The following is a 21,570-nucleotide window of genomic DNA, read 5'->3' on the forward strand; positions in this document are numbered from 1 at the left end:
TATAGAAGCCGCACATGCTTTCATAGACAACATTTTTTTTAAACTGGCAATTCTGTCCTGATCGACGAACAAATGAAATACGGCAACGTCACGTACGTTAGTGAGTAGGGGAGATTACACAGCTCAATCTTTCGGCGTCTCCAATAATTCGTAAATTTTCTAATTGTAATTTTAATTTGTGATAATAATGGCAGACAATAGGAGGTAAGTGTATAATAATAATTAAAATTCATGATACCGTTGTAGTTTTTGTGTAAATCCACGGGATTCTACTAGAAACCGATGTTCGAAAATTGGCTTGTCATCATGTCTACTTGAATGAAAAACCAAATCATAGCATCAAATTTTGCAATTTCATCATCGTGTTATCGTATTTCTAGTAGTAAATTTGTGTTTTGATGCGAAAAATATCAAATTTTCGGGTGATGTTTGTGCCGTGTGGGGGTTATATTTTCGGTGGGTTGACTTGGCGTTGTTATCTGCAGCCCGGATGATCTGTCGACTGCGATCCTGCGCCGCAAGGACAGACCAAACCGCCTGATTGTCGAAGAATCTACCAGCGATGATAACTCTGTCGTCTCCCTCTCACAGGTAAGTTTCCTTTGTCTCCATTTTGTTTTTGAGGCATCATCATATTCATTCTCCTAGTCCTAAAGTCTAGTGACGAATCAAGAATTCTAACCCTATATAAATTTGTCTCCAATGGGATGCCTGAATAATATTGGTGGTTTAAGATGTATATGTGTCAATTAAAAGTAGCATTTAATAATTGTTACCATGAGCAAATAAATGATCATCCTGAACTCTTTTCTCTGTTTTCATGTCCAGTACTTGAGAACTAACAATTTTTAAAACATTCACATCTCCAAGTTTTACTAAGTAGTCGAATATTATCAAATTTCTACCTGTCATACCACTTTGAGAGTGTTGCTATAACGAAAATGTCTAAATAGTACTTGCTTAATTTGAATTGAGTTTTTTGCTACTTCCTTAGTCCACTTGGGAGTGGAGGAAGTACTTTGCAAGATGAAATTCTAATCAGACACTGAATAGCAAAAAACTCAATTCAAATTAAGTAAGTACTGGTTTAGACATTTTTTGGCCATCAGCAGTACCCATACTGCTACTGCTGCTGATGGCTGAACTATGTTTTACAACTAAAGTAACTATATTTAGTAAAGAAAAAAAAACTGAAATGTTTTGTGCCTACTATTTAGAATAATTGCATACCCATTTTGGAGAGTACAGCCAGCAGCAGAAATAGCGCCAGACCTAGATAAGTTGGCAGCGATTTTGACAGTCCAGATAGTGCAAGTGCTATTTTAAATGACAAACATTGACAAAATTATTATCGAAATTGCAGTCAACTTAGCTTGGTCTGACTTAAGCAAAGTGTAAATTGTCCAATAAAATTTAAACTCGTATCCATTGTTATGTTCAGATCAGTTTGGTCAATTGAGGGACTACTGCGAAAACCGAAATTCGCAAAATGCGGGGAACTCATCTCTTTTACTCCAATGAAGGCGTAATTGTTTCTTCCCGAGTTTACTATAATTATTCTTTTATAACAAATGACAACACATCATAACAATAACATGAGCAAAAACCAAAAGAAATTGTGCAATCTTGCAAATTATTACACAATTAGCTGTATCAAATGGTTTTTAGGGGAAAAATATAGGATCACTTATGTGTCTGTCAGTCTGTCACCACCAATACAATTGAAGTTGCACTCTCATTTTAAAACAATATTCTGAATTAACATGAAATTTGATGTGAACATTGAAGTAAATAATTGTGTCTGGTAGTTTTTGTTGCTAGAAATTGTAATACAAAGAAATTTGAGAGTGTGGAAGTTTAAATTTTTTTATTATAGCCTCTTGTTTGGGTGCCACGACATGACACAACGCTTTACTTGCTTCTTCACTGATGTGTTATTAAATGTTTTGGGTGCCCGCTTGCCAGTCGGCATAGGCCAGTCTTCTCCATTTGTTCCTGTCTCTGGCAACCCTGCTCCATGTGGCACCCGCAATAGGCCTGATGTCGTCATCCCATTGTTTGAACTGCCTTCCTCTTTTTCTTTTACAGCCTCTTGGGTACCACTGGATCACCTTTTTACTCCATTTGTCCATGCCTCTGCTAGTATGACCTGACCACTTCCATTTCTGCCTTTTAATTTTTGTTACAATGTCGTGCACCTTGGTTCTACTTCTTATCACCTGGTTCCTTATCCGATCAGCTTTTCTTACTCCTAGCATACTTCATTCCAAGTTTATATACTAAACTTCTGCTCACTCTGTTTTCGTTGTATAACATTTCTTAGGGCTCAGCATTGCTTGGAGAATTATCAGGGTTGGCACAACTTGACGTCCCTTGGACGACCACAGATAAGATAATGACTTGAATTTTGACAACCCTACATAGCCGAAAGGGATAGTACCGTACGTAAGAAAGGGACAGCATGATTCGTCCCTGAATCGCTATTAAATTACAGTTTTGAAAGAAGTTTATTTTCTGTATGGTAGTACTATTACTTATTTCGTGCCAATGTAGACATATGTTACGTAAATGTTCATGCCAAGTTCTATATAATTTAAGCATGTCATTTTAACAACTAACAAAACATGTACTGACTAAATATCAATTTAGTATTTTGTGCAACAGGTAAAAGTAAGAATAAGGATTCTTAAAATTCAGGGGCCGAAGTTACAAACCTCATTAGCAGTCATTTAATTGACAAATTGCTGTAATAGACATTTTTTATTTATGTTTGCCCTAATTTTTTTGCTGATATGAACACATTCATGAAGATCTTTAGATTTTTATCTATATCCATGTAACTAACTGTTGCACTATACATTCCTATATTACAATGTAGTTTTAGAACACAAAGCTATTATGAAGAAGTGTGTAATTGTTTATACACGATTAAACGTTATATTATTGTTATCAAGAGACTCTGCATTGCACAGCATATAGGACCTATATTATAGGTATTTGACATTAAAAAGTAGGTCTTCTTCTTCTTCAACCTAGCGTTTTCCCGGCCAACAATACTACATAAAAAAGTAGGTCATTATTTGTAATTACAAATATATACGAAAATTATTACTAAGAAATAAATCAAATTATTTTTATTATGAAAATCTCTTGTTATCCCAGAATCACCTGAGTTGATTCTGATAGAAGACACCAAAGCCAAAGGGCACCAAAAGACCAAGATATTTGCTATACTCAAGAATATTCAACCTATACCGTGTCTTGGGTCACTAGGCCGCGTGCCTTTATGACCACCGGGTCATGGTGTCTAGCGCAAATGCAGAAGACGCTAGTTTTTTATGCCAGCCCAGGGTACTGGAGGCCTTGGTCACTTTTTCTTTCCTATATGACATCTATTTCAATTTAACATTGGCCCTTTCTTTTAAAATTAAAATTGGAATAAAGTAAGCAAACAGTTGCAAAATAAATAAGAAAATAATAATAAGAGGCAGTAATAATAGGCGCAAAATTATATAGTCTCTTGAGTTACTCTTAAAAGTATAATGTTCAAGAGGAGCAAAGCACTTAGGGGCCCACTGATTACCAGTTTGCCGGACGATATCGGCTTGCCAGTTATTCGCAAAAGCTGAAAATCGCGAATAACTGACAGGCCGATATCGTCCGGCGAACTGGTAATCAGTGGGCGTCTCATTTCTCTCTCTATCTTCTACTAGATGACAATTACAAAAGTTGATTGACCCTGATATCAACAACCTATTGAACAACCTAGATAAACTTTGCTAGTATGTCAACTACTATTCTGCCTTGCTTATCGCAAATGCATAAACCACATTGGAAAACTCGTGCAATTGTTTATCTTGTTATCCTTTAACAAGGTCATAAACGATTTTTTTCATGCAAGTACTGCATTTGCGATAAGCAGGGCACTAACACCATACACGTCAAATGATTTTTATCATCAAAGCAATATTTTTATTGCTTTGCTATTTGGAAAGGAACATGCTAAACTGGAAACTTGTAACCCATTCACGGTGACCAATTTAGATCCCGACGGTCCAATCCCACCCTGACCTTGGTCGGGGCTATTACTACATGGTCGAAAACTAGCAAGGTCACATTGGTCGTAGTCTCGTCTCCGACCGCTTTAGGGACTATGCACGCAATTCGCACGCAAGTCAGACGCAGCTTGTAGACTTTTCTGATGCCGACGCGCCTGCAACATGCGTTTGTAGCGGTATAGACTCGTTGCTAACGCGCCTGCAGTGCGCGTTTGTATTAGCGATACAGACTCGTTGCTAACGCGCCTGCAGTGAGCGTTTGTAGCGATACAGACTCCTTGCTAACGCACCTGCAGTGCGCGTTTGTAGCGATACAGACTCGTTGCTAACGCGCCTGCAGTGCGCGTTTTTAGTGATACAGACGAACTGCCTCGTGGAATAAAAAACGCGGCGTGCAATAAGCCCTTAAGGGCTTATAATAATTAATAATATTATTGCTTGGCAGGCTAAAATGGAACAGCTCCAACTGTTCCGTGGTGACACCGTGCTCCTTAAAGGCAAGCGGCGCAAGGAGACCGTCTGTATTGTGTTGTCGGACGAGAACTGTCCCGATGAGAAGATTCGCATGAACCGCGTGGTCCGGAACAATCTCCGTGTGAGGTTGTCAGATGTGGTGTCTATTGCACCATGCCCGTCTGTCAAGTACGGCAAGCGGGTGCATATACTGCCTATTGATGACTCCGTCGAGGGACTGACTGGGTGAGTTTTACACACAATCTATATATGAATTTCTGAATGTGTGTCATATTCTCGCATTTTAGATAATGAATTCACCAAGGGTCGAGTATAGCTTAGTTGGTTAGAGTGATCACTGAGCGGACTGCATCGGAAAGCTGCATGACTTCTTTCATGGCTTTCTTGTAACAGTTGTAACAAAAAAAAAATGATACTCACCATAACCTCTCCCCCAGAAATCTCTTCGAAGTCTACCTGAAGCCCTACTTTATGGAGGCGTACCGCCCCATCCATCGCGACGACACGTTCATGGTTCGCGGCGGTATGCGCGCCGTGGAGTTCAAGGTCGTGGAGACGGACCCGTCGCCATATTGCATCGTGGCTTCAGATACCGTCATACATTGCGAGGGCGAGCCTATCAAACGCGAGGTAAGTGCTGGCATCTACTTCTTACTCTATGCATAGAATAAACCAATGAATGATTTTGTTTTTTTTTACGTCTGTTCCCGTCTGTTTATTCGACTGTGCGGCATCTGTCCAAAGGTCAGGTATAGAACATGTCTTGTAAACACCGCGTTTTCGCGTAGGTAGAATTATTTGAAGATTTAGCCAAAAATAAGTTCCATTGAGACAACATTGTAGCGCAAACTTCAATTGGGTCAAGTCACAGATGAATATTGCCGTTAATTTGATGATTATTATGTGCAATATCATTAAACCTAAATATTTACGAAAGTTTTTTTTATTTTATTTTGAATGCATCACTATATAAAGTATATAAGGGCTTCTTACATCCATCCTGAGAACTATAGAACTATTAGGGATGCTACTAGAACTCTCAAGAAAACTTGAGATGCTAACACTTGATATGCTAGGTTCACAGACACCCGCCGGGCCTTGCGATCGAAGGTGACGTCGGTTCCGAGGTCGGGCCCAAAGATCTTGCAAGGGTCGTTTTCCGTTTGTGTAAAAAAAATAGTTCAAGTGCAAAAATACCAAATATTGTTAACAATGTTCTTACATTTCGTGAAACGGAAAACGACCCTCGCAAGAGTCATCGGGCCCGACGTCGGCTTCGATCACAAGGCCCAGCGGCATCATGCCTGCCATCCATGTAACAAGCTCTATAGTGAACGGATAAGTAATCTTTTAACAGTCAAGCTATTGTTCCAGTTAGTCCGAAACGCGTATAAAGTAATTGCCGCTGCATGTAAAAATAACTAACTGTTACTCGGTAACAATCAACTAGCGTTTACACGACAATCTACCGCAGCTTTTATTGCGGTCACGGCGATTTGATTATTCGCAAGAAAGCCATGAAACCATCAGGTTGCGAACTAAACTTGGCTGTTAACACATAGACCTGTTCTGTAGGTATTCTATTTCTGATACAGGGAATAGTGCCTTAAATATCACGACCTATATTTCTGCGGTCGATAATAGCCATTGAGGTCGTTGTTTAAAATTGTATTTGCATCTGATGGGCCATCATAAAAGATTCCTTTATACTGTCTCATTTACTGTTTATTTAATTTTGGTTTGGTTTTAGAGACAGTTATTAATTTGAAAAGATGTGGACTGGGTTCAAAAAACTAAAAAATTACGGATAGGGACAAATAATGTTCAACAGCACGTTAGATTTGACAAACATTTATGAATTATGCCATAAGAAAAAGCCAAATGTTATACAATTTTATTCCATTATTTTTATCAATGATTTGAAGTTGGTTACTATGTGGAAGTTTCATATCTTTTTTTAAGCAGATGAATCTCATGAATTGCTTTAAATAAAAAAAATCTTGGCCCACCAAGTGCCAGTCACTCAGATTCGAAATGTCGCAAGTTAATACTTCGGAGAATTGCGTAAGTTTATTGAGTCTACAATGTTTATTTCTGGGAATTAAATTAATATAGCATAGCTTCCCATCCCTTTTACGTTGGAGAATTGCGTAAGTTTATTGAGTCTACAATGTTTATTTCTGGGAATTAAATTAATATAGCATAGCTTCCCATCCCTTTTACGTTGAATTATGTTATGTTATAAACGGTTAAGGTGCTAAAAGAAAAAGAAACCATTAATGGAAAATCAAACAACTTTGCCAGTAGAAAAATACGCCAAATAATGAATATTGTAGGCGCGGAAGATAAATGTCTAATTTAAATTTTGATTTTTACACCTTTTCTACTGATAAACTGGCTTGCCGGGCTGTCATTTATGAGTAGGTATTGTTTTTACTTTACTGAGAGTATATATCTGTGAATGGAGCGACTCCTTTGAGGCCCTCCCGATTGTCTTTAAGTTTATTTGTGTACCACTAGGCATTTATTTATAAACGTTTCAATTGACAGGAGGAAGAGGAAGCCCTCAACGCTGTCGGCTACGACGACATCGGCGGCTGCCGCAAGCAGCTGGCGCAGATCAAGGAGATGGTGGAGCTGCCCCTGCGCCACCCCTCGCTGTTCAAGGCCATCGGCGTCAAGCCCCCGCGAGGCATCCTCATGTACGGCCCGCCTGGTACCGGGAAGACGCTCATCGCCCGCGCTGTGGCCAACGAGACTGGTGAGTACTATTACACTGGTCACGCGTCTTATTTTCTCCGTTTTTTTTATGCAGTAGGCAGCAAACGAGCAGACGAGCCGCCTGATGGGAAGCAGTTATTGCCGCCCATGGACACAAGCAACATCGGAGGAGCCACTTATGCGTTGCAAACCTTTGTGAACCCTAAATATCTGCCAAACTAAACCATCGTAAATAAGTTAAATCAGTTCCATTTTCTAAAACTATACCTATGTGAAGAATGTCGTCAGACAACCCGTGAATTCAGCTGCTTGTCAACCCCTCATTGCTATGCGATATTGTGTATGGAAAGGGTTGTTATTTATGTTCAGAGATTGCGGCTGACTAATCTATATCTATATCTAATAGTGTATGAATATATGTTCTTGTTTATTAGGATAAAGTACTGTTTAGTATTTTATTCTAAAATCAAATTTTCCTCTCCAGGTGCTTTCTTCTTCCTAATCAACGGTCCCGAAATCATGTCGAAGCTTGCCGGCGAGTCTGAATCCAACCTGCGCAAAGCCTTCGAAGAGGCTGACAAGAATTCGCCTGCCATCATCTTCATTGACGAGTTGGACGCCATCGCGCCGAAGAGAGAGAAGACTCACGGAGAGGTGGAACGCAGGATCGTGAGCCAGCTGCTCACGCTTATGGACGGTAAGTGGTTTACAACCAACTTCTAAAGCAGTCTTTCCCTACTTATGTATCTACCCAAGACAATATTGGTAACATCTGAAGACATTCAAGGTGGCTATGTGCTAAGTTGGTGGTGGGAGAAATTCAAGCGACGCCAACGCACAAGGTGGTGATAATATGAACTTTCGTGGGACGACATCTTCATACTATTTAGCAGCTGCCAACTAGGGCGGCGCTAAAGTCATGCACGGAGCGATATAAATGATAACGAAATCAAGGAGTCAGGTTGAGTTTTTAATGATGAACTTATTGGGTGAAAGGAACTGTCTTTGGTAATATTAAAGTTTGTTTTTCAAGATTATCAGAAATAAGCCGTTGCCGTTAAACTAGTTTAAATACGAAATTAAAGAATGTTTAATGTTAAGAAAAAAGCTAAAGTTCGAAATTGGCTACTTGACTGTTTTTTGTAAATAATGTCAAACGGTCTTGATTTTCCTGAGGATCAAATGTCTATATGGGACTCGTGGCATTTAAGCATCACAAATATCAGAAATGAGAGTTAAAATCTGACGCTCGCATTCGACGATTGAAACGCCTCTAACAAAATGATAAGGTCATGTGACGTCACATCATATAAGTCTGTCCTAAATGTATGGAAGATCAGGGAAATTGCCATTTTGTCCCTGAAATATTGCGTTTATGTGTATAGTTGTTTTACAATTTATTTTTCAATAAAATGTAAGGAATCGAATGGTACCATTTTCTTTTCTATTTTTGAAACAAATTTTTTTATTTTTTTGAGACTTCGGAGCCTTGTATTTTTTTATAATCTCAATATAATTTTTTAAATTCCACTTTTTTATAATGGATGTCTCATTTTCTGTCCATTTAACAAAATTTTGCTATAATATTCAACATGTGTCAAGTACCCAATTATGCTCCTTTATAATCTCATCTAAGATGTTCTCTTCACCCAGGCATGAAGAAATCGTCGCACGTGATCGTAATGGCCGCCACCAACCGGCCGAACTCGATCGACGCGGCGCTGCGCCGCTTCGGCCGCTTCGACCGCGAGATCGACATCGGCATCCCCGACGCCACCGGCCGCCTCGAGATCCTGCGCATCCACACCAAGAACATGAAGCTGGGAGATGACGTGGATCTAGAACAGGTAGAACACAATTTAAACACAGGAAGCTTTAGACCAGTGGTGGGCAAACTTTTTTCATGGGGGGCCAGAAACTTTATTAAATTTCAGAGGAGGGCCAAAATTGCAGCAATAATATATTTTTATTACTTCTCGGGCCATATACAAATTATTTCGAACCACCTTCGTCGGGCCGGATAAAACCCTTTCGCGGGCCGGAGCTGGCCCGCGGGCCGTACTTTGCCCACCACTGCTTTAGACAGAGTAAAATCCTTTTCACTGATAACACTACCTACTCACATCAAAAACTTACTTCTTTTCCCTTCTGATATCTAGGTTTGGGACTTTTGGATGCTTGCCATGGTTCACAAAATCTTGGAGATGGAACTTACTACTTACTTACTGTTACATGTATTTTCTTCTAGAATCTTTAGATAATCATTAATCAAGGTTAAGTCGGAGTAAAACTAACAAATGGACCTCTTAAACTAAGAAGTTTTTACATTTAGTTCCTTGAGGTCAAATATTGTGTGTAAACTATTAATTTCAATGTCGTTCTGTGTTGTGGTTTTTTGTGTAGTTTAACATCGTGAACTTTGTCTGAATGTACCAAGGTTGATATTGTGTTGTAGCCGCCCGCGTCGATTGACATCTTTGGCGGTCAAATGGTTAATTTCTAATATTACTTTTTGCATTAACTCGTCCTGTTTTGTGACAGATCGCCGCCGAATCCCACGGCCACGTCGGCGCTGACCTGGCGTCTCTGTGCTCGGAAGCGGCGCTGCAGCAGATCCGCGAGAAGATGGACCTCATCGACCTCGAGGACGACCAGATCGACGCCGAGGTGCTCAACTCGCTGGCCGTCAGCATGGATAACTTCCGGGTGAGTTCACTTCTTCTTCCTCGCGTTGTCCCGGCATTTTGCCACGACTCGTGGGAGCCTGGGATCCGCTTGACAACTAATCCCAAGATTTGGCGTAGGCACTAGTTTTTACGAAAGCGATTGTCATCTGACCATCCATCCCAGGGGGTAAACTAGGCCTGGTTGGGATTAGTTCGGGTTCCTCACTATGTTTTCCTTCACCGAAAAGCGACTGGTAAATATCAAATGATATTTCGTACATAAGTTCCGAAAAACTCATTGGTACGAGCTGGGTTTGAACCCGCCACCTCCGGTTTGCAAGTCGCACGCTCTTACCGCTAGGCCACCAGCGGGTTCCGGGTGAGTTCACATTACGAGAAAATGAAAAAGTAAAGAAAATAGAATAATGGCTATCATCTTATCCATCTACCATCTTATCATCCAATAATTAGTCTTTTTTTTGTAATCGAAAATACTCATAGTACTAGAGACACTTTTTGCTACTAATTAAGAGTTCACACCAAGATCGGTTCTATATACAAACGTAGTTACGCTCTCATTTTAAAATTAGATTGCTCTGAAACTTTGTACTTACAATAACAATAGAGCAAGGTATAGATACGCTTGTAATTAGTCTATGTAGCTTCAGATACCATAGTTTAAAAAATAAAGCAAATTTAAGTTTTTGATAGAAAACTTGTTTTTGCTCTATTCCGTTTGTTTTATAAACTGGAGCTATATAAAATAATTGTAGACATAGATATACCGTATGTGCAAAGTTTGATTACAGTCCCACGTAGTTTTAAAATGAGAGCGAAACTCGTTTGTATGGGAAGGTGAAATTTGTCTGAACCTGCTGCGGACTCGTATGTTATCAGTCACTTTCACACTATTAAAGTTCACTAAGTTATGGCAAGTGATACAATTTTTTACAGTAAAAACGTGCAGATAGTTTTCATTTTCTTCTCGATCCTGCTGAACATTGATAAAATATCCCGAAATTATTCCTATGGGTTCCTTTTAGAATTGACTCTTCAGGTTTTTCAAAGGTCGACAATGCGTAAGTGGCTCTCTGGTGTACTGGGCGACTACCGCGAAAACCTCTTCTATTCACTTACCCCCTTATTCATAAACTTCTACTAAAGTTAACAAGCTGCTAATAATCGTTTGTCCCTTTCCATCCTACCAATACGTCGGAAAGGGACATACGATTATTAGCGGCTCGTTAACTTTAGCAGACGTTTATGAAGTTTTGGTAGTAGAGGGTATACGTAGGGGTTCCGGGCCGTCCTTTTGATATATCGAGTGGTCCGCAGTACGCGATGACGAAGTCGTCCCCGTCGGCGCTGCGCGAGACCGTGGTGGAGGTGCCCAACGTGACGTGGACCGACATCGGCGGCCTGCAGTCCGTCAAGCGCGAGCTGCAGGAGCTGGTGCAGTACCCCGTGGAGCACCCCGACAAGTTCCTCAAGTTCGGCATGCAGCCCAGTCGCGGCGTGCTGTTCTACGGCCCGCCCGGCTGCGGTAAGTCTATCTTAACAAACTATATATCTATGCCTTGGTGGAAGGAAACAGCCGTATTCTGACTCGGAACTTTTGCAATATTTATAAATGTTATGTATTTTTCATGTCACTATATGATGTTACTATAAATGTTGTATTGACTTGTAAAAAAGCCCTTGAGGCCTACTTGCAGAATACATTTTTGAATTTTGCAAGGATCGTCAGGACTCGCCTCTAATGCGAAAATGCCTTTTAATCCCTGAGCAACAATGTATTATTAACACTTATGGTCTTCAGTAGCAATTCCAGCAACCTGTTCCTGAAAGCCAATGCATGGTTTACTGTAAAAATACCTAAGTCATTATAAATGTTCGTGTAACATTCTAAGAGTTATCTCGATTTCTCTAAGGTCCCATTATCATATCTTTGATGACAATTAAGTATATCATAAATAGTCATTTAGACGAGAATAATTTTCCACATAAGTCCACCTGTGTTTGACAACAGTCAACTCATCTTCGACGAAATGGGGAACATACATAAAAAAAGATAAGAGCATACATAAACAATAGACTACTTCCACCTTGACTTCTTCGGAATTTGGGAGTGTATTAAGTCTTGATGCCAAGCATTCGTAGATGCAATTAAGTTAGATTGGTTGGGGTGTTATAAAATGTTCATATATTGGATACGTAATATCATGTATTTACAGGTAAAACCTTGCTGGCCAAGGCAATTGCTAATGAATGCCAGGCGAACTTCATCTCAGTGAAAGGCCCAGAGCTGCTCACTATGTGGTTCGGTGAATCTGAGGCCAATGTGCGAGATATCTTTGACAAGGTAAGTTCATGAAATGTATCTAGTTATGTTAATTTTAGGAGATCTGTAGGTGTGTAAAGTTGATTCTATTTTTATCGTGCCATAAAGATCTGTGTAAGTAAAAAAGATGGTATGGTATGGTGGACTGTATGAATAAAAGGGAGGAATATACCTTTGCTATTGTTTTAATAAATATTTACAATAAATAGAAAATCACATCAACGACACAACCAAATCAGTATAAAAAAGTAACCTGAAGTAATCCGAATGACAAATACTTTTTAAGTCAATTTGAATTTGAATTTATAATACACAAATAAGAAAAATAAACCTGATGCTGCAAAGAGTGTGCAACAGTAAGTGTGTAGGATGTTATATTTTTAATTACAAGTTTGAATAAAATCTTTCCTATTCAGTAAAATACTTGAGTTATAAATGTAACCAGTTGTCAATATCAAGTAAATACCAAATTAAAATATTAAATATTCACTTGTAATAAAAATTTCTTTATTTTTTCGTACTACAATTGTATACACAAGCTATCTCTGGTAATAAAACAAAAAATCCATTAACCCGCATGTCATATCAATGTGGTTCAGTGAAGGGGACGGACTGAAAATCAGCGCTGCGCAGTCAATTTGTAATAAAATGGCTGACGCAGCGTATGCTGAGTCCGTTCCTTTTGCCGCGCATGCCTATTATTTTTTTTTTAAGTTAAACATTGTATTTTGTGTGGCAATAAATAGTTTCTTATTCTTATTCTATTCTATAAAATTGTGTATGTAATGTTTAATGAACAATTATGCATCATTTTTGTTTTAAATTTATGCTGTAATTTGGATCATTCCACGGCATTTCACTATTCACTAGATGTAACGAGTGTCGCGACTGAGTTGAGTGATTCAAGGGTTGAAAATAGAGTTCCGGTTAATGCGGTTATAAAATATAACTAAAAATTGTTGAGCATTAGTTTTTTATCAATAAATATTTGATTGATTGATTTGACTTTTCGTTCGTCGCGACATCCATATTCTAATTCGTATATTCATAATAATTCATATTACACGTCATCTATTGTCAAGTACCAGTACTGATAAAGCCGCTACTTGACGCTAGATGTCGACTACGAAAATATAAGCGTTTTGGTAAGAAAAGTGATGAATGGGTGAGCACTCCATGCTTAGTTATTTCTGTACGGTTGTTGTGACGGCCCCGCCCGTGTCCGCTGTCCGCAGGCCCGCTCGGCGTCGCCGTGCGTGCTGTTCTTCGACGAGCTGGACTCCATCGCCAAGTCGCGCGGCGGCTCCGTGTCGGACGCCGGCGGCGCCGCCGACCGCGTCATCAACCAGATCCTCACCGAGATGGACGGCATGGGCGCCAAGAAGAACGTCTTCATCATCGGTCAGTTCCACTCATTCTTTTAGCCGATATTATCCTAGCAAATATTTAAGCCCTTTCATTGGCGTCGCCATTTTTGCAAACTTTACCAGTATCCAAATAGGCACTATTAACTGCAAAAGTGCATACCCAATTTATTAAAAAAAAATCTTAATTATTTATTTTTAACAAATGTTTACAGTCATAGGTGCCGAATCCTCTAGGAGGTATTCGCTCTTTCATACAAAGTTATATTCAGCGCTAAAAATAAAAATAACCTATAATATAATTTTAAAATGCTATTTTTCTATTCTTAACTAATTATGTATGTGTAAGTAACTAGCTAATTTACAATTTTAATGTTTTCTTAAAGTTAGTTTTACTACATGTTTAATTATGCCAAGTTACTTATTTTACAATAAGTGAACTTAAAAGTAACATATCAGTAAAGTAAAAATATGTCCATATAAAACTTTATGAACGAGAACCATTAACTTACAAATGCAAAATTAGCTAGTGGCGCGTATTTAATTTTATAGCCTGCTTGACTACCGAAGCAGTGACCCAATTGCAAAATTGTTGATCTGTCTTCTATGCATATTTGACTTGAATTAAAAATATAGGCCTGAGGCGGATAGTGCATTCTTTATGATGCCATAAATGGTAAGAAAATATGACGTAAATTTCATTGGCTGCTTTCTAAAAGCAACATTAAAATACAAGTCAGAAACTATGGCTCTGAAACAGTCGGTAGCACAGCGGCTTGTTCGTTTGTGAATCTATTACAGACTATGGGAATGTTGCTGGTGTGAAAGGAGATGTCTGATTCAAATTATTAACATATACGATCTGTTTCAGGCGCGACGAATCGTCCCGACATCATCGACCCGGCTATCCTGCGGCCGGGCCGCCTGGACCAGCTCATCTACATCCCTCTGCCGGACGAGAAGTCGCGCGAGGCCATCCTGCGCGCCAACCTGCGCAAGTCGCCCATCGCCAGGGACGTGGACCTGCTCTACATCGCCAAGGTGTGTATGATGTAACCTAAAACGTAGAACCTTAACAGTAGAAACGCCATAATTGCAAACTCACATTACGCCCCAGTTACTGGTATTTTAGCCTGATAAAGTTGAAAAATTAGTTCACTTGCCAGTAGTTGTAGGGAGCAAGTCCATTGCTACGTTCAATAGTTCACGCAAATATCCTTCGTTAAACTTCCTCGACGAACTACTGGGGCTTAGCCGTCTTGAAAACTGAAACAAGAGGTTGGTTAACATGTTTATCTACACACATATTATAAACCTTCTATGGTGCCTTAAAAATTCGTAAAGACCAACATTAAGATCTAAACTGTTTTGTTACAACAAGTTTCTTATCTGTAAAAATGTTGTAATTGCTTCATTACTACATCAAAATCGATTTGGTAATGACGTTCAAATTTCGAATATCTCTGAAAAAAGCAATACGTTTCGCTCTCTATTGTAATATCAGTTGGGGTGCCTTTTTGTTCGACGTGAAATGTAAATTGCATACAATTCTGACAAATCTCGCATGTTAGTTTGTATCTAAAGATACGCAAATAGTCGGGGGTGACTCTAGTTTGTCTCTGAATAAAAAAGAACTACGAATGCGTGACATACGTGAGTTTTCATTTACCGCCATTTGACGTACAGTTTATCTTTTTTAATTAGTTTAAAGTATAAAATGAGTTTGTTTTGTTGTTTTTTAAAGTAACTATAGCAAGAATTGTTTAAAATTAGCGATAAAAATATTTTGGCGACGCCGCCATATATCCGCGAGTTCCGCCAAAAGAGCAACGATGCCCCAATGTTGGCTGCAATTTGGGTTAGAGCAGTCACATAAAGTAGTAATATATGTGTTACAGGTGACGCAAGGCTTCAGCGGCGCGGACCTGACGGAGATCTGCCAGCGCGCGTGCAAGCTGGCCATCCGGCAGGCCATCGAGACCGAGATCACGCGCGAGCGCGCCCGCCAGCAGCAGCAGGCCGGCATGGACGTCAGTACCAGCATTACCGCATATGACAGCTTTCTGCCAGCTACTGAGTCCAATGATTAATGGCACTTTTGAAATCATGTTTTTCTGGGCTATTCCTTGAATCATTCTCTTTAAATTCATCAAACATGTATTTTTATGGTAGTTACAAACCTCTATATATAATCGGTTATGTAGTACATACATTGCTTCTAAAAACTGGATTACTATTGCCTCTTAGCTGACGCTACAGAATAAGTACAAGCAATAGAGTGGCATAGCCGTTTCAAGATAGTGTTTTACTTCCGAAGTTTGTAACATATTTGATAGAAGAAAAATGAGAATTATCTGTGTCGGGCGAAATTCGAGCTCAACTCTATACCAAACTACAGACAACGGCTAACAAGCATATATTAATTTGTTAATTTTAGCTTAGCCAAATAACACTAGACCCTACTCATAGTGTTGTGTTCCTACTGGTAAAGTTGGCAGATCTCATTAAGGGTGCGGAGTGTTAGGGTCGGCAACGCGCATGGAACTCCTCTGGAGTAGCAGGCGTGCATAGAAGACTGCTTACAAACAAACGGGCCGTATGTTTGTTTGCCCCCGACGTATAAAAAAACTGGTCTTGCAGATGGACGAGGAGGACCCGGTGCCGGAGATCTCGCGCGCGCACTTCGAGGAGGCGATGAAGTTCGCGCGCCGCTCCGTGTCCGACAACGACATCCGCAAGTACGAGCTGTTCGCGCAGACGCTGCAGCAGTCCCGCGGCTTCGGGACCAACTTCCGGTGATCATGCTTTCTTATTCTACACTTATCTTTAAATCTCCACGAATGAGTACATTTAGCAGCAGAAATATCTAAGCAGGCGAGGTGTTCAAAATGATTTGAATATGACTGCTGTTACGACGATATAACATCTGGTCCGCTTAGCTAATATTGCTGCCGCTGATTGTACGTGTTCAAATCGTATTTTGAACTGATGTAGAAAATAAAAAGGTTTTTAATTCAAAATACGGATATCTGAAGTTCTATGTGGATATGTAAAAAATAAAATTTGAAATAAGTTATTAACTCTTTTCCAGGCATACGCCCACATACGCGCCATTAGAATTTCAACTTCAGCATTCCGATTTAAGGATCAAATTAGATTACTCTTTCAGGAAATGTTACGTGTCTTGAAATGAATCATCAATTCATCAAAGCTGGATTAATTGGAATATATTTGGATTTTTTAGGAAAACTATGTAGATTGGTGCGGCCTGGAAAAGAGTTAATAAGCGCGAAATACTTGTGTGCTTTAATTTACTAATTATGAAATTATCGCTAATGTATAAAACAGTATGCAAATTGACGAAAGCAAAAATTGTCAATGTTTACTGAAATCGGAATAAGGTGTATATTTTATTGGATTTAAACGGAACTTGTCATAAATTGTATGCTCTACGATCTTCATTTATATGTAATCATCATTGGAGCGATGGAAAGATTGATAGTCGTGATAAACCAATTTTTGTGATCTTTGACCTTGAATAACTTTCGGCGCGAACACGAGGTTTTCTGTGGCTTTTAACGTAACTTAGAGATCACCATAACGAAGGTGTAGTTATACGAGCTTCCAGCTTATTATTTGCCATTTCCTAGATGAAAACCTTTATTTTACTGGGTTACTAAGGAATCGCCAGTACGACCTCGGACCGGCACGTTTGCACTTTACTTCATGTATCTCCAAAACGAATGCAGATCCCATTCTCAAACTTTCATTTTTTATGAACTACAAGCTACATTTAAAGTAAAAATAAAATAAAAAAACAAAAATATCGAACTTTATATAAGTTCGACTTGAAATTTTTATGTCCGGTTTTTTGTATGAAAAAAATCGAAAAAAATAAAAATTATTATGACTGCGAGAATGAGCAATTAATATCGTATAAAAATCAATATTAAACTTATTTTTCAGTTTATTCAATATTAGCAACAACAGCTTTTGAAAAATGCACTTCTCCGATTTTGTCCATTTTTTAAATGCTTATAAACCGGAAACGGTGCCGAATAAAAATATACATAATTTTAGGACATTGAGTAGTTCCAAATATGACCAAATTCTATGACCTGACATTTTTTTCGCTGTCCGTTTGGCGTGAAATGCCCCTAAGTGTTCATGAACGTGGATCATCACCAAAGCTCCGCGTCTATTAGGCGTGGGCGAGAGCAGTTCTAGGGCAGCTGCACTTGGGTGTGTGCACGCGACCGCGCCACTTAGCAACGCTCATACTATTGTTCATTAACTCGCCAGTTAGGGGTCGTCCATAGATACTGTATACAGTTTGGCAGCCCGATTAGCGCGGAGAGTCCGGTACGAGTATAAGAGTGGTGGTTAATGTTGTGTTGTGTTGTGTGGGTGCAGGTTCCCGACCAGCGCCGGCGCCGGCGGCGGCACGGGCACGTCGGGCGGCGACCAGCCCACCTTCCAGGAGGAGGGGCAGGACGACGACCTCTACAGCTAAGCCACCAGCGGCTGCCCCGCCTCACTACAGTCGGTGAGTGTACGGTACCCGACCAGCCCACCTTCCAGGAGGAGGGGCAGGACGACGACCTCTACAGCTAAGCCACCAGCGGCTGCCCCGCCTCACTACAGTCGGTGAGTGTACGGTACCCGACCAGCCCACCTTCCAGGAGGAGGGGCAGGACGACGACCTCTACAGCTAAGCCACCAGCGGCTGCCCCGGCTCACTACAGTCGGTGAGTGTACGGTACCCGACCAGCCCACCTTCCAGGAGGAGGGGCAGGACGACGACCTCTACAGCTAAGCCACCAGCGGCTGCCCCGGCTCACTACAGTCGGTGAGTGTACGGTACCCGACCAGCCCACCTTCCAGGAGGAGGGGCAGGACGACGACCTCTACAGCTAAGCCACCAGCGGCTGCCCCGCCTCACTACAGTCGGTGAGTGTACGGTACCCGACCAGCCCACCTTCCAGGAGGAGGGGCAGGACGACGACCTCTACAGCTAAGCCACCAGCGGCTGCCCCGCCTCACTACAGTCGGTGAGTGTACGGTACCCGACCAGCCCACCTTCCAGGAGGAGGGGCAGGACGACGACCTCTACAGCTAAGCCACCAGCGGCTGCCCCGCCTCACTACAGTCGGTGAGTGTACGGTACCCGACCAGCCCACCTTCCAGGAGGAGGGGCAGGACGACGACCTCTACAGCTAAGCCACCAGCGGCTGCCCCGGCTCACTACAGTCGGTGAGTGTACGGTACCCGACCAGCCCACCTTCCAGGAGGAGGGGCAGGACGACGACCTCTACAGCTAAGCCACCAGCGGCTGCCCCGGCTCACTACAGTCGGTGAGTGTACGGTACCCGACCAGCCCACCTTCCAGGAGGAGGGGCAGGACGACGACCTCTACAGCTAAGCCACCAGCGGCTGCCCCGCCTCACTACAGTCGGTGAGTGTACGGTACCCGACCAGCCCACCTTCCAGGAGGAGGGGCAGGACGACGACCTCTACAGCTAAGCCACCAGCGGCTGCCCCGGCTCACTACAGTCGGTGAGTGTACGGTACCCGACCAGCCCACCTTCCAGGAGGAGGGGCAGGACGACGACCTCTACAGCTAAGCCACCAGCGGCTGCCCCGGCTCACTACAGTCGGTGAGTGTACGGTACCCGACCAGCCCACCTTCCAGGAGGAGGGGCAGGACGACGACCTCTACAGCTAAGCCACCAGCGGCTGCCCCGGCTCACTACAGTCGGTGAGTGTACGGTACCCGACCAGCCCACCTTCCAGGAGGAGGGGCAGGACGACGACCTCTACAGCTAAGCCACCAGCGGCTGCCCCGGCTCACTACAGTCGGTGAGTGTACGGTACCCGACCAGCCCACCTTCCAGGAGGAGGGGCAGGACGACGACCTCTACAGCTAAGCCACCAGCGGCTGCCCCGGCTCACTACAGTCGGTGAGTGTACGGTACCCGACCAGCCCACCTTCCAGGAGGAGGGGCAGGACGACGACCTCTACAGCTAAGCCACCAGCGGCTGCCCCGCCTCACTACAGTCGGTGAGTGTACGGTACCCGACCAGCCCACCTTCCAGGAGGAGGGGCAGGACGACGACCTCTACAGCTAAGCCACCAGCGGCTGCCCCGCCTCACTACAGTCGGTGAGTGTACGGTACCCGACCAGCCCACCTTCCAGGAGGAGGGGCAGGACGACGACCTCTACAGCTAAGCCACCAGCGGCTGCCCCGGCTCACTACAGTCGGTGAGTGTACGGTACCCGACCAGCCCACCTTCCAGGAGGAGGGGCAGGACGACGACCTCTACAGCTAAGCCACCAGCGGCTGCCCCGGCTCACTACAGTCGGTGAGTGTACGGTACCCGACCAGCCCACCTTCCAGGAGGAGGGGCAGGACGACGACCTCTACAGCTAAGCCACCAGCGGCTGCCCCGGCTCACTACAGTCGGTGAGTGTACGGTACCCGACCAGCCCACCTTCCAGGAGGAGGGGCAGGACGACGACCTCTACAGCTAAGCCACCAGCGGCTGCCCCGGCTCACTACAGTCTGTGAGTGTACGGTACCCGACCAGCCCACCTTCCAGGAGGAGGGGCAGGACGACGACCTCTACAGCTAAGCCACCATGATTATTTTTCCTCCTACTTGTATTGTATGCCTCGGCAGGAACAGCTATTCGTGGATTCGTCTTCTAGTCCTCTCATCCTACGAATAGCCCTTTCCCGGCCTCTGCAATAATGTACTATATTTAAATATTTTTGACAGGTTTCGACCTTTTTCGGACTTCGACTGCAGTACCCGGGGCGTCTTAACAAACACGCGCGGGGCGCGTCCCACACGTACCAGGCCGGCAGCACACACACACACACACATACACACAGCGAGACGAGGCCGGCTCCGCCCGCGCTCCAGTTCCAGGACTGACTTATACTTAAGATTATCGGTGAACCACGTCCGTACGGGTGTAGCGGATCCCGGGTTGCGGAAATGTCTATAATGTCTATATTAAATTCCAATATGTATTCCCGATTGGGTATAAGTGTATTTATTTTGTCGATCGATTGATAGCATTTCTTTGTGTTCGGATTCGCTTGTGTTTAGTTGTAATTTGAATAATGTAGGCTCGCGGAGCCGTTAAGATCATAATGATATAGTATAATTATAATTGTTAACTGTATGGCAGATCCTGTGCGTAGGCGACTATTACACAATATCGCAGTGATTTTTTAATAAAAGATTTTTATAGACCAATATTGTGCTTTATTGTTTTATAATTAAAACAAAACCCTTTGAACGCCATGCCTATTATATACATGCTATATATGCACGAGGAACCCGAAAGATTTTAACACTATACCTGATCATATTTTTTAAACTTCTGGAATTTGCCTAGTTTCAAAGTTTGGTACCAAAGCGAAATGAGAATATTTTGAAGATAATACGGTTTGTGTCAGATAAATTAATGTAGTTTTAACCCTTAAATGCATGATTTTTTTCTTTCATTCCTAAAAAACAATTTGGATATCTAATGGCGTAATAAACTGGGTGAAATTTGTACTACTAATCAAAATGTCGATACAGCTTACATTATGCATTCCTCGCAAAATTAAATAACCCTATATACGGCCTATGACAGATCTGAAATCCAAAAGGTATGAATCAAACATTTTCGGAAATATATGCTTGTAATACGCGTTATTAGCATCGAAGGTGCAATAGTTTTATCTCAACACCACATTTATTTTTAGCTAAGTTATTATAAACAGTGACAGGTTGCAAGCCTATGGCCTACATAGTTTCCGAAATTACCCTTTCCCTCGATAGTCTTACTATCTGCACGGGAGGATATGCAGCTGGCACATTCTGTTTTCCCTTCGCTCCCAGAATAGCATTGCGTCCACGTAATTACACTCTAAGATGACCTAGGGCTA

At 42.0% G+C, this 21,570-nt stretch overlaps 1 protein-coding gene across 1 annotated transcript; it reads left to right on the plus strand.

Annotated features, from left to right (window-relative positions):
- The first annotated feature begins 43 nt into the window (after window positions 1-43).
- Window positions 44-20,890, plus strand: LOC133527543 (transitional endoplasmic reticulum ATPase TER94). The gene is made up of 16 exons (XM_061864597.1): window positions 44-204; window positions 486-591; window positions 4,504-4,757; window positions 4,970-5,162; window positions 7,083-7,293; window positions 7,738-7,950; window positions 8,907-9,100; window positions 9,795-9,959; window positions 11,255-11,462; window positions 12,154-12,281; window positions 13,496-13,661; window positions 14,496-14,665; window positions 15,523-15,654; window positions 16,265-16,419; window positions 18,038-20,089; window positions 20,405-20,890. Exons 1-15 carry the CDS (start codon window positions 188-190, stop codon window positions 18,135-18,137), a joined length of 2,412 nt encoding a protein of 803 aa, XP_061720581.1. The 5' UTR covers window positions 44-187; the 3' UTR covers window positions 18,138-20,089; window positions 20,405-20,890.
- The last annotated feature ends 680 nt before the right edge of the window (window positions 20,891-21,570 follow it).

The sequence above is a fragment of the Cydia pomonella genome, chromosome 18 (assembly GCF_033807575.1).
Source record: "Cydia pomonella isolate Wapato2018A chromosome 18, ilCydPomo1, whole genome shotgun sequence".
In the NCBI taxonomy this organism is placed as follows: Eukaryota; Metazoa; Arthropoda; class Insecta; order Lepidoptera; family Tortricidae; genus Cydia; species Cydia pomonella.

Bases quoted from the DNA above. Each gene is read 5' to 3' on its own strand.
- LOC133527543 (XM_061864597.1), top strand. The intron at 5,163-7,082 runs GTAAGTGCTGGC...TTCAATTGACAG, and splicing joins GCGAGCCTATCAAACGCGAG to GAGGAAGAGGAAGCCCTCAA. The intron at 12,282-13,495 runs GTAAGTTCATGA...CGCTGTCCGCAG, and splicing joins TGCGAGATATCTTTGACAAG to GCCCGCTCGGCGTCGCCGTG.